This window comes from Phallusia mammillata, chromosome 8 (genome assembly GCF_965637545.1).
Source record: "Phallusia mammillata chromosome 8, kaPhaMamm4.hap1.1, whole genome shotgun sequence".
In the NCBI taxonomy this organism is placed as follows: Eukaryota; Metazoa; Chordata; class Ascidiacea; order Phlebobranchia; family Ascidiidae; genus Phallusia; species Phallusia mammillata.
The window spans coordinates 1,850,260-1,862,639 of NC_137259.1; the positions used below are offsets into that span (position 1 = coordinate 1,850,260).

Genomic DNA, 12,380 nt, shown 5'->3' on the forward strand with positions numbered 1-12,380 from the left:
TCAGGGTATTGAAAAGACGTTTTGGCATCAGTGCAAATTGTGCAAAGTATTTTCGTTTGTTCTGAAAGTCGTGTATGCCGCATTGGTGCCGAGTTGTGCAAAAGGTAGCAAACTATACTTCAAACTGTTTTCTTCAACAACAAGAGAAAACCCGTATTCGGGGAAATGCGGGAATGACTTGCAAAAAACGGTACGTGTCAAAAAACCAGGTAAATTTCCATTTTAAATTGCAGACGAAGCGATCACCTAGTGCACTAAGCAGTTGGTTGGTTTCTGAATCGAAAACGGGACAAGCCGAGATAGAGAAAAGGGAAAAAATGTCGGGGCCAGACAGCTTGCATAAAAGGGATTCGAACGCACTAGCGAACCATACATACCGCGCTGAAGACGCCATCAGCTCGAGCAGTTCAGACAAATCTCCCTACAAACCTGAGAACATTGAACTACTTGATTCTGGTAGAATGGACCCGAGCACTGAAGACAGCATGGCGAATGGCAACGCCAATATCGACGTAAATAAAAACAAGCAGACGAAGACAGGTCGCGTACAGGAGTTCAAACAAGGCGCCGAATTTGCTGTCGACAAAACCAAGTCATGTTGCGGTAACTATTGGTCTGATGTGTGCTCGGTGGACAACCTGAAACGCAGACTTCCAATCATCAACTGGTTGCCAAAATACCGACCTTCTACGTTTAAGTGTGACGTCATCGCTGGTCTTACAGTCGGTCTAACTGTGATTCCGCAGGGGATGGCGTATGCTGACTTAGCTGGTTTGGAGCTACAGGTTAGTTCGCCTTGCTATTACGCATGACTGCATTAGCGTGCAATAATTTTGGCGGCAATTTAACTTGTCCCTATTGGGTTACGTTTACAATTGAGTAAGTGTTCGAGATTTTGCGTGGTCAAGCGGAATTATAATTTGCGTTTTGTTGTCGCTGTCAACATATTGAATTACGAGGCATGCTGCACGCGATTTTATTAAAACTATTGCGCTGTTATGTTTCGTTGATGTAAATAGCGAAATCTCAAAATTAAAACAAGATAATAACCGTCATTTTAAAGTAGAATGTTCAACAAAACTCTGCAAAAACATATTTTACAATAAGAGGAACGACGCTGGTCATTTTTAAAGGCGTTTTCCTATTTGTATTAATTTAATTTAACGCCGCAGTTCCTCTTTATTTAAGTTTTGTTTCCTAATAATTCCGTCGTTTTTCGCATATACGTGACCCCAGGTGAACGATAAAGCCGGTAACGAGACTTTAAGTCTTTTTCTTTTTGACGAGTTTCGGCGACAAACATTTTTGTTACCGGTGGTTGCAAACTTTTACGAGCGGATTACTTTAACAACTAAACACGTTTTAATTGATGTTTCAACTTGTTAAAAATTTTAACAATGTCATTTGCTACCGTTCATGCGCTTGCGACAACCTTAAGTTGGTTGGTCGGTTGCCAAAGACCTGTTGAAGTGTTCACATAATGCACCGCTGCACGCAGCGCTTCACAAAACGTTTGTACCAAACAAAGTATGCACCACGAAATCAAGTCAGGAATAAGTAATTTTTCTTGTGCACCCTATGAATTTGACAACAAAATATCTTTCTTGAAAGTTACACGCAGTCTTCGGCAATTACAGTTCAAAGCTAACTATTTTGCTTCATGTTTTCGTGATATTTTATAATAAAGTTTTTTTTTTCAGTACGGACTCTACAGTGCTTTCATGGGCAGTTTCCTTTACGTGCTGCTTGGAACTTCGAAAGACATTACGATGGGTCCGACTGCTATAATGTCCATCTTGGTGGCCGAATATGCTCACGACCGATGGGGTCCAATGTTGCCTGGAGACGAACATACGGTAAGCCTATAAACTTTGAAACATAAAAAGTTGACGTGAAAAAGTTGTTTTTCACGATGATAAGTGACATGTTATGTTGCGTGAAAGGTAAAAACGATGCCAACATACAAACGTACACATCTAGTCTTCCTTTCGGCGTGTATTAGTTACCAATTATTTGCAACGTTGCATGATTCTTTAAGGACAGATACACCTTTGGTGCTTTTATCACCTTCACCTTAAATGCATAATAGTCAATTGGAAAGTTTTGATAGAAAAGTGCTTTTTTAGCATATGTGAAACGGTACTAAACTTTGTATAAAGTGATACTTTTATGTTCTGATATATTTTACGCAACTGCATAAAATACAGTTCAACGCAATCAAGACAATCATTACATTTTCGTATTTCATCATAAGACATCTGTTTGTGGTATTCTAACCAGTTATAACAGACCATGCAGACACCTGGCATGTGAATCGTGTTAATTGACCGTTGTAATTAATTACCACAGCTAATTAATTGAGTGACGGCAATCCGTTTTTTGGACCCATGATACTCAGGTCACCTTGTGATGGCCATCAAAATGCATCGCGTCATTGTTTTGTGTTTTATAATATCTTTATTGACTTGCGAAACAAACCTAGGGAAAATATGATTATTTTTTCCTAAAGTGTAATTTTTTTTATTAGAATAATCATGTACCGAAGCCCTTTTAGAATGATATATAAGCGATAATATTAAAACTGATACAAGTTTTATTTAGCGGTGTAAAAAATTTAAGGGAGGTTAATGACGGCTTAATTGAACGTATTTATTACCCGACGTTAACAATAAGCGGCAATTGAAACCGAAACCGATTTGCAAAGATGATTCTTCAACTTTGCATTTCTCTAACGCTGAGTTCCAGTTCCTCATTTGACGTCAGCTTTGGCGTCACAAAGACACCTGTATAAATGAGCAGCAAAATAGCATTTTTGCACATCAACACTAAGCTACTGAACAGACAAATAAAAGAAGCAAAAAACGTTATAAGTTGTTATTGATTCGGATTTCCCAAAATCGTTTTCTTCTAAACTTTTTGCAATCTTTCGGTATGTTGATTGATGTAAGGTTTCCGAATTCCTTTGGTTTTGGGGCAAAGGTGAGCATCTGGTGACGCGGATGCAAACGATCTTGAAGCGCAAACTCGTTTGAACAACAGAACATGAAATGAGTGTAATGTTTCCATACCTCAACCTTTGCGTAACATGTTGTCTACCGAGTTTCAGTTCTCCCGATCGATGTCTGCCCCCATTTACTTGTTTGCGGGAAGTTTTGAGACGACAAACCCTGATAAAGTTCGTCAACAACTGTCACCCGCCGCAAACAACACATGGCCATAGTCCACTTTAACTTAGATTAGTTGTTAAATGCAAATAATCTAATTAGAGTTCACCGATAAGATTCGAAGAACACATTCAAATGTCAATGTCAACGTTGTTTGATCAGATACACTTTACTCAGCTGGCTTAAGTTATAAATACCCAAACACAAGTTCATAACATGGATTTGAAATGTTGTTTATTAACAACATAACTTCCAGATGTAGTAAAAGATTAATCGCAAAGTTTTTCCCGCCTAAAATTGTTTTCAAAACAACGTAATATTAGCAAGTCGATTTTAAAAGTTTATTAACCTCAGTTTGAAAATATCTACATTAATATTTAGTACTTTTGGATAACATCGTATTTAATCGTGTCATCGGGAAATAGAACGCTATTGCTTATGTCATGCAAAATATATTTAATTCACACGTCCTCTAACAGCGAATGATATTTGTTTGATATATATATAGCAAACATATTTAAGGGTACATTATGCAGTGAAATATATTCTATCACATGATTGAGTTCACTCATACTTAACGCAGAGTCACGTAGTGTATGCATAATTAGTACGGATTAATGAATATACACATACTTAAAATAATCGTGTATGAGGCGGCCTTTAAAAAGCGGGTGCAATAGCGTAGTATACCAGAAAAGAAAATCAACACGAACGGTCTTTAACTGACGCCAACCCCAAAGCGTAAATGCGTAAATGTCATAGTGAAGGCAAATCCAACCAAGTTACATAAACTCTTCTCATTTTTTCAACAAACATTGAAACTACGCTCCTTTTAAGCTTACAATTACTCCAAGGCATGTCAAATCTACAAATATTTACCCCCGTCTTAAAGCAACATTTTGTTCACAGACAAATGTGACATTGGCGATATTACTGACCCTGCTGAGCGGCGTCATCCAACTACTTATGGCAGTGTTCAAACTTGGATTTCTTGTGCGTTATATCTCGCATCCAGTAATAGTCGGGTTTACGTCAGCCGCCTCCGTTGTGATATCGATGACACAGATCAAGGTAAGACAGTTTTTAAGACTATACTTGATGAATAAACAATAAAGATTATGCAACTTTAAGCAATAGTGTAAAACTTTTAACAAAAAAAATCAGAGTCAGTATGTGTGTATATAACATGACGACGTTTCGACAAGTGCTAAAGTCATCATCAGGTCACCAGAATTAAAAGCAACAGAACCATACAACTAGGTGCCGCAACCTAGTCACGTTTTACACACAAATACTGGCTCTGATTTTTTTTGGTCAGGTTATTCAAAACCGGGAATGCCATAGTCTACCTTATTAAAACTTTTAATTTTATCGTCTTCCTAGTGTCTTCCCACAAACAAGCACTGTCAGAAAAATATTTAATTACAGTATAAGTGATATGTATCACTGTAGTTTAGAACTGATCAGATTTCAACTTTTTGCTCAGAAAATCTTTGGGATTTCAACTCCTAGAGGATTTTTCGAAACGATTTATCACTTCTTTCGTGACATTGCCCTCACAAAGTACGTACCTGCAAAAAACTTTGGACAAATTTGTACTAATCCTATGCAGCCAATTTGTTTCAGCACATTATAGTCCGTTTTGACAATCATTTTTGCTGATAATTTTCTTATACGTTATTTCCTTTTTTCATCATGCGTCTTAAAACTGGAACCTTTGTCCTATTAATAAACCGGCATAGCCACACACATAAGATACACAAAACATATTTCATATATCGTGGCTCAGCATGGCATTTTCAATAATACTTTGTTTGTTATTTTGTAATTAGTTGACCAACTTTATTTTTGATTTAAATACCGCAATTTTTTTCTTTAGACACTGGGATCTGATTCTTGGTCTGTCGAGCATGGTGATACTCTATCTGCTCAAATACTCGAAGAACCGATGGTCAGAATCACGACAAGGCGACAAGACTGCGATCAAGGTTCTCAGGAAAATTCTCTGGGTGTTTGGCACCGGTGAGTAATTATGTCCATGCGGTGGCGCAAGTGAGTTACGAAATAGTTCAACATAAAAACTCTTGCCCAAATAGCTCACGGCGTTAGACATAGACTAAGAAACCAGATTCGTACGTTTGGGCTGGAACCCCGTATAAAAGCATGCTTGCCAAACGTTTGAAACTCAATGATATGAACTGTTTTTGTTACAGCTTTCACTTTGAACCACATAGTGTTAACTATATAGAGCTCATCTGGCAAATGTATTTTTGTTCATCAGGGTAAATTAAGGCGACCTGTATTGGACGTCGAAACGTCGGTACAAAAATACAATTGCCAGAATAGCTCCATGTATGCAAGATAGCAGCAACAGCTATTATACAAATAATATTTAATTGCTCTGTAATATGTATACCACGATACAGGCTGTACGAATTACTAATGTTGTTTGTTAAGGTCGCAACGCAGTTATTGTAATCGTTTCCGCCGCGATTGCTTACGGAATAACCGACTTGGAAGGACCAGTAAACGCGCGACCCCTCACCCTAACGCAGAACATCACTGGAGGCGTGCCAGGATTTGCAGTTCCTGCTTTCTCGTACGATGTACCAAACACAAATCAAACAATCTACTTTCCCGAGCTTATTTCGTCGCTAGGTAGCGCTCTTGCCATCATACCGCTGATGGGATTTCTTGAGGCCATCGCCATTGCTAAAGCTTTTGGTAAGTCGTAGACGTTTGCATCTCCTGATTTGTTTTTTTTTGCTGAATGGTCAAGAATTGTAAATCGGATTCGTCTTTTCGGTTCAGGCTGATTTTTTTTTCGTTTAACTTTTTACATCGCTAATTTTATACGGGTCGAATTGCAGGCGTGTAAACATGCTCAGATCCTAAATTCGGGTACAAATACAACTTTCACATGGTGGGCTATAAATGGTACGATAATGTACATGTCCCACATTTTCCTAATCATAAACTGAAATGTTGTAGGTCGCAAAAACAATTACAAGGTCGACCCGACACAAGAACTTTTCGCCATCGGCACAAGCAACCTGATTTCCTCATTTGTTGGCTCCTATCCAATCACTGGAAGCTTTGGCAGGTATGCTCATTACTCTGACACAAAATAGCATTTATTACTGTTCAGGACTGATGATGCCATATTTTGTGGGGCAAAATCGATATGTGGTTTGTGATAAGAAATACTCAAACTGATTTGAGTATGATGTAATAGTCAGTTAAGATACGAAAATAGTATTAAAAAATCAAATTCTGAAGCCAATACCCTTTAACTACTTCTATAGGTCAGCCGTCAACGCTCAAAGCAACGTTATGACGCCTATGGGTGGGATCTTTACTGGAGCAGTGGTTTTGCTTTCTCTCGAATTCCTTTCCAGTGCCTTTCAATACATTCCCGAGGCGGCCCTGGGAGCTGTTATTATTATGGCAGTCATCAACTTATTCGATTGGAATGGCATGAAACACATATGGCATGTCAGCAGTAAGTATAAACTTTCTTTGGGCATTTTTTCGGTGGAAAAGTAGCAGGCCACAAACAAAGAATGTCCATTGTTTAACAAGGAGTTTGCCCATATGACGAAAAACAGAATAATAAGCGGCCCGAATCTGAAATACAAGCCAAAAGGCAGTCCCGAACATGTTTTTTTACAAAGCCTGCATCAGGCCTGAATGTGAAATAGTAGTGCAAATAAGACCGAATGAAATCAAGCCCGATTTATTCAAATTAAAACCTGAACCAGTCCCGATCAACAACTCTGCCACAATAAACTTTCAGTGGTTTTAAACCCCACCACCCAGAGCAGATAATAAGACAATATTGAACAATTTTGCTTCTTAAATCTAAATAAATGTCAAATTGTGTTTTGTTGAAACAGAAATGGACATGATCCCACTGATTGTTACGTTTTTCCTTTGTTTCTGGGATATCGCATACGGCATTATAGCAGGGATAGGAATTTCGATTTTGATTCTGCTTGCCAACCATGCACGGTAAGACAAATAAAATCCAATGCAGACACGATATGTCTGTTAAACTTATCAAATTTAAGCCTAATGAAATGCTAAATATGGAAGAATTTTATTAAAATAGAATGAACCTACTAAAGGCCTTACATAATATTTACGTTACATAAAAAGATAAAGGTCAAGTGTGAAGCCAAGCCCAAATCAAACCCGTTTTATCAAAACATTATTCCAAACCGGACTTACAACGCAGTGATTGCTAATCTGGGTCGTATTGAAGTATTTGTTGTTACTTTACAGACCCCAAGCCAAAATAACTCGTAGCGACAGCTCTGTGTTGTTTGTTATAAAACGTGGACTCGACTTTCCCGGGGCTGAGTACATCGAGGAAAAACTAGTGGATCAAATTGACGAAGGTCAGTATCAATAAATTGCGACAAAAACTTTACATCAGGCTTTCTTGTGTTTCAAACATATGTTTTGCCACAGATACACCTGAAATGTCGGGTTTTAGATTTTTTAAGTTTGATTCTTTTTGTATTTGGTTCCATGTACTTTTCTGTAGATAAACTTTTGGATGTGATTGTGGACTGTTCGAATCTCACTGAATTGGATTATAGCGGTGCAGAAGCCTTCCTGCACGGAGCCGATGCGTTCAGAAAACATGACATCATCTTGAAATTATGTGGATTACGAGTAAGCGATGACTAACTTCTTTTATGCATCATTTGACAAAACATGAAGTTTTGCACTAAACGAAAACTAAACGTTGGGCCTCAATTAAATAGTATGACTTCAGTCTTGAAAGGAAGTGCCAACCTGCGGTCTGCATATATGTGTTAAATTGTCTGCATTGTCGACTATGATCTCAAAAAGGTTGTGTAGCTATCCCTGTTTTAGGATTGACGCAAAGTTTTTCCAAAACAAGTATCGGGATTTTGCATTTCATTTGCAGCGCGGACACAAGGCCATGTTAAAACGACTCAATATCCACAAAATCGGCGTCAAGTTTTACAACTCAGTCGAGGAAGCGAAAAACGAAAGCACTGTTCTGCCCGAGCAGGCGGTTTGAATACCACGTGACCGCGATGTGCACGAGGGCGCCACACACCGGATAGTATTATGCAAATCGTGCCTTCTATTACTTTTTCGTTGCCTACTTTTTTGGCATTCCAACAAACGCTTTTATTCTTTCAAGTGTTGTTTTACGTATTTCGTTTTATTCGAACTGATTCAAGTCATTTTTACTTTAAAGTGTATGCAGGGAGAATACTCTGCATACACTTTAAATATTTGAATACAAAAAATAGGGCTTCCTTAACAAGCACAAAGAGCTGTAAATGGGTAAATGCAGCATTGCTGCAATTATATTTTTACGCGTATTTTCACCTATCTGCAATTTTGTTATTCCTAATTCATCTCGTAGCAGAGATGCTTAGTAACTGGTGTTGTGACAAGCAAGCCATACGTTTGCGTTTAGAAAATTGTTATGTGTGCGTATTTTCTTCAAGTGACATCCAGAATGATCAAAGGTGTAGAACAATGTTTAGTGAGAACTCGCATAGCTGGTTGCAAAGTGGGCCTGTCACAAACATCCTATCATGATGTGCATTTTTGTGTGTCTTCTTCATTTTCTTATATTGCACTGACTAATGGCGAGTCATCATTTAGCTTATGTCTAACCATTATATTCCTCCGTGAGGTGTCGCGCTTGAGCAGCTTGCGAATCGTCCACGTTGTGGTGAAAATCGGCATTTATAGCTGGGTGGCCAATTGAAGAGTGTAGAAAATGTCTTATGCACCACTCGACCAAAGTCACCGTATTTATATACATAAGTATATCACCATTCCAACTATGTGATTATTTGGACATAAACAATGTGAACATTGCATGTGTGGTAATTTTTGTTGCAATTGCGCTCGAGGGATGCAATGACATAATGAAATATTTATTTGTACACAATTTTACACTTAAGTGCGTCGACTATACAATGGTGACTTTTACTTTTGCTTTTGTCGGTTTGGGACATTATGCAAACACTGATATTCAGTGAAATTTTGCACAGTATAAGCTATAAGCCTCTTGTAGTATGCCTTACTGCCAAGTGCACTTTTGTAAATAGCCTGGGTTTTATTCGCCAATCTACCACCCTAACTGCTGCTTAAACCACATGTCTTGTCATCTAAAGAACTGGAATTGGTCAAAGTTGCTTCACGGCATTACTTTTTGATTAAGCTTTAAACTCCTGTGCCAAATAAAATTACTAGTATTTCCAACAAACTAATATGCATAAGAATATAACTTATGTCCACACAAAGTAGGAAAATTTGTTTTTATTTTCTATTGGCTTAGATTGTTTTCCTGATTCTGCAGACTTTTTGGACGACTCTTGCATTTGTCAGTGAACTTTTGTTGGCTGAACGTTTTTTTGTGCGCTGTTGCAAAAGCCGTTCATACCTTTCGACAGATAAGAAACAAATACAACTGTTCGCAATACTTTACGTTTGTAAATTTCATGTCACATGCATTGTTGTTTCCATCGAAAGTTAGTTGAGCGTTGTGTTTTCCACTGCAGTTTGCTACATCTTTACAATACTAAGAGGTTTATGCAACAAACGGTAAGAAAAGTTTAGACTAAGAAGGGCTTTCTAATTAGTCAGAGTAGAGTCCGAAACGCTTACTTGGTAATTACAGCAATGATGTAATTACGAAACCACAGCACATTTAGGTCTGCCACTCGGTGTCACCCAAGAGCAATATTCTGTCGCCTCTCTTTCTGATAGATGTAATCCATTGCCAAAAGGCCGAATGATCTTTGAACTATATAATTACATCTATCACACGTGTAGTAAGTCTTTCTTTGTAAATCTGAAATTCACCAAAGTACAGAACAATTTGAATTGCTTCAAATTGTGACAAAACGAACTCCAGAAACAATATACAACGCAAACAGAGACATATAACCCATAACTTGACCTTCTGTGAGTAAGGCTACGCCCTGCCAAATATTGACCAAATGTCTGCGCCCGCAAACCGATTGACGGTCGCTTATTGAATTTTCACCCACTCAATGGTAAATGTTTGAGGAATCTAAAAATAACCCTGAAAATAACGTTATTGACGATAAATTATACTGAAATAGGGGAGGCGATGTCTCCGATGCGTTTTGACAAACGGTAGCTCCTGGCAGGAGCTGCAGGAAAACGTGTCCTGCAGAAATCACACACTGACCACAAAACAAACTAGTAATTCGGTCACTTTAATTCTACACGTATTTACATTGCACTTTTGACAAAATTAAACAAAGGTCAAAGAACTTACTGTCCTGGTAGCAAGCTCTGAACAGCACTTGGCATTCAGTTTATTCTGTGAACCACATTTGTGCAAAAGACTGTTGCTTACGAAGTCCCGGGGTCACGTAAAAGGCCGAGCGAGACCACCAACATAGTTGCTTCCAATAGCAACAGCATCTGCAACTCAGCGGAAGGAATGTATAATAATGTTATGGAAGCAAACACAACCTCAATCGTTCTACTTTTTACCTGCTTGAACACCTACTGAATATTTCCCTGCAACTAGAAAAGAATTGGTTCAAACTTAATGTAGTTATCAATTGATAGTCAAGTTTAATACAGTGGCAAAAGGTTTTGGGAACATAATGATTATACACAAGGAAGGGTTGTTGGTTTACATATTGGCGGTTGTAGCAAACAGCCTATAAAAGCAAAAACAAATCAAAAAAACGTGACACAAATGTCTAACTTGGACTTAAAACAAAATGAAAATCCCTGTACATATTTCAGTAAGATTTTTGAGAATCCTGGCTCGATATTTTTTGTGCAAGTTTTTTTGTAACATTTTTTTTTCGAGAATCGTTGTTTAATCTTTAAACAACAAGAAAAGGGTAAGATTATTTTAGGCGGTTAGTTTCCGACATGTTGGGCGTGGAAAGAGCACAATAATATTGTTTTGGATGAGCGTTTAATTTGGTCAGCACAAGCAAACAAAAAAGATCAACATCCCCACCTAACTTAACCTCTAAAGTTAACTAAACTTGGAAACAAGCTTAATGTGCAAAATCCACGATTTTAAACTGTTGTAAACAACCCGCCATAATGTCATAATAATGTTAACTTACGCTGACAACTTCAACAGGTAGCAAATCCAGCCTGTCAAAATCAAAGCCTTTACTAACACTTAATTATTAGGGCGAACACAACTTAAGTTCTTTGCTACAGGCAATATTAAACTTTGTGGCAAGTCTTAATCTAATCTGCGAAAAGATTGATGCCTAACGTTTACAGCACAAATTTACAACTTTCAAGTGGTTTATGGTAGCACCCAACTGTACATCGCAGAGATAATCCAGGACTTACTCTCTAATATCCAAGTACTTTTCTGCGTCTTCTGAAACTTTAATATCTGCTCTATATGATCAACTTGATACAGTAAACCAGTATCAGCTGTTTTCCTTCCCGCCACTTTTTAGCAGTAAACAAAGAATGACTGTGACGTAATAGTACGATAGTAGCCATATTTTAAAGCACGGAGAGGTTTAAACAAAGAGCTATGGTGGAAGATGAATAAACCTGTTCCAGAAATGCAGAAAGTTTTGCAGTAACAGGTTAGCCTTGCAAAAATAAATTGTTAATTAACATGTAACTTAGAACTGAAGTTACATGTTGGCTGCATAATTTAAACGCTTGTACCTTAACAAATGCAACACGACTGTTTGGGGCTAAAATTTCAGGTATGTTTGTTTAACGCAATTGCAAAGGTTGCTGCTTTGAGGGTGGTCTGCATGTAATGAACTATACATTTTAAAATCTCGTCTAAAAGCTTGATAGTGTTGTGTTGTGTGCATAATATGCAAAAGCTTGTGTTGTGGTGTTTAATGGGCGCAAGGCTTCGATACAGCACGTGGTTTATGCCCTTGTAAGTGAGAAAGCTGTGTTGTTAAAATAGATGGTGGATCCGCAAATCCACTAATGGTGCAGCTTTTTTACCGACGAATTGCTTTTTTGTTTTGGTTTCTTAAAACCAAAGTTTGTTTTATCTCAAGAAAATGAAGACAAATTGGAACTTGCCAAACCACCTTTGGTGACAAATTGCTTTTGTTAAACTTAAGGTATTTCTTTCGGCTGGAGTAACTTGTGACAAATGCTATGCAACTTTGCCGTGGTGATAATTCTAAACTAAAATTTACACTTGCAATGTGAAGTTATGCAACA

At 37.9% G+C, this 12,380-nt stretch overlaps 1 protein-coding gene across 1 annotated transcript; it reads left to right on the forward strand.

The window, feature by feature from the left end:
- Positions 1-217: 217 nt before the first annotated feature.
- Positions 218-9,645, forward strand: LOC145204889 (sodium-independent sulfate anion transporter-like). The gene is made up of 12 exons (XM_080077500.1): positions 218-785; positions 1,701-1,856; positions 4,074-4,235; positions 4,651-4,727; positions 5,044-5,186; positions 5,622-5,888; positions 6,156-6,267; positions 6,470-6,666; positions 7,061-7,175; positions 7,449-7,564; positions 7,714-7,844; positions 8,104-9,645. Exons 1-12 carry the CDS (start codon positions 318-320, stop codon positions 8,218-8,220), a joined length of 2,061 nt encoding a protein of 686 aa, XP_079933626.1. The 5' UTR covers positions 218-317; the 3' UTR covers positions 8,221-9,645.
- Positions 9,646-12,380: the final 2,735 nt, after the last annotated feature.

Excerpts from the sequence above, each read along its gene's own strand:
- LOC145204889 (XM_080077500.1), top strand. The coding sequence starts at position 318 with ATGTCGGGGCCAGACAGCTTGCATAAAAGGGATTCGAACGCACTAGCG. Across the intron at positions 786-1,700 it reads TAGCTGGTTTGGAGCTACAG|TACGGACTCTACAGTGCTTT; the intron begins GTTAGTTCGCCT and ends TTTTTTTTTCAG. Across the intron at positions 4,236-4,650 it reads TATCGATGACACAGATCAAG|AAAATCTTTGGGATTTCAAC; the intron begins GTAAGACAGTTT and ends CTTTTTGCTCAG.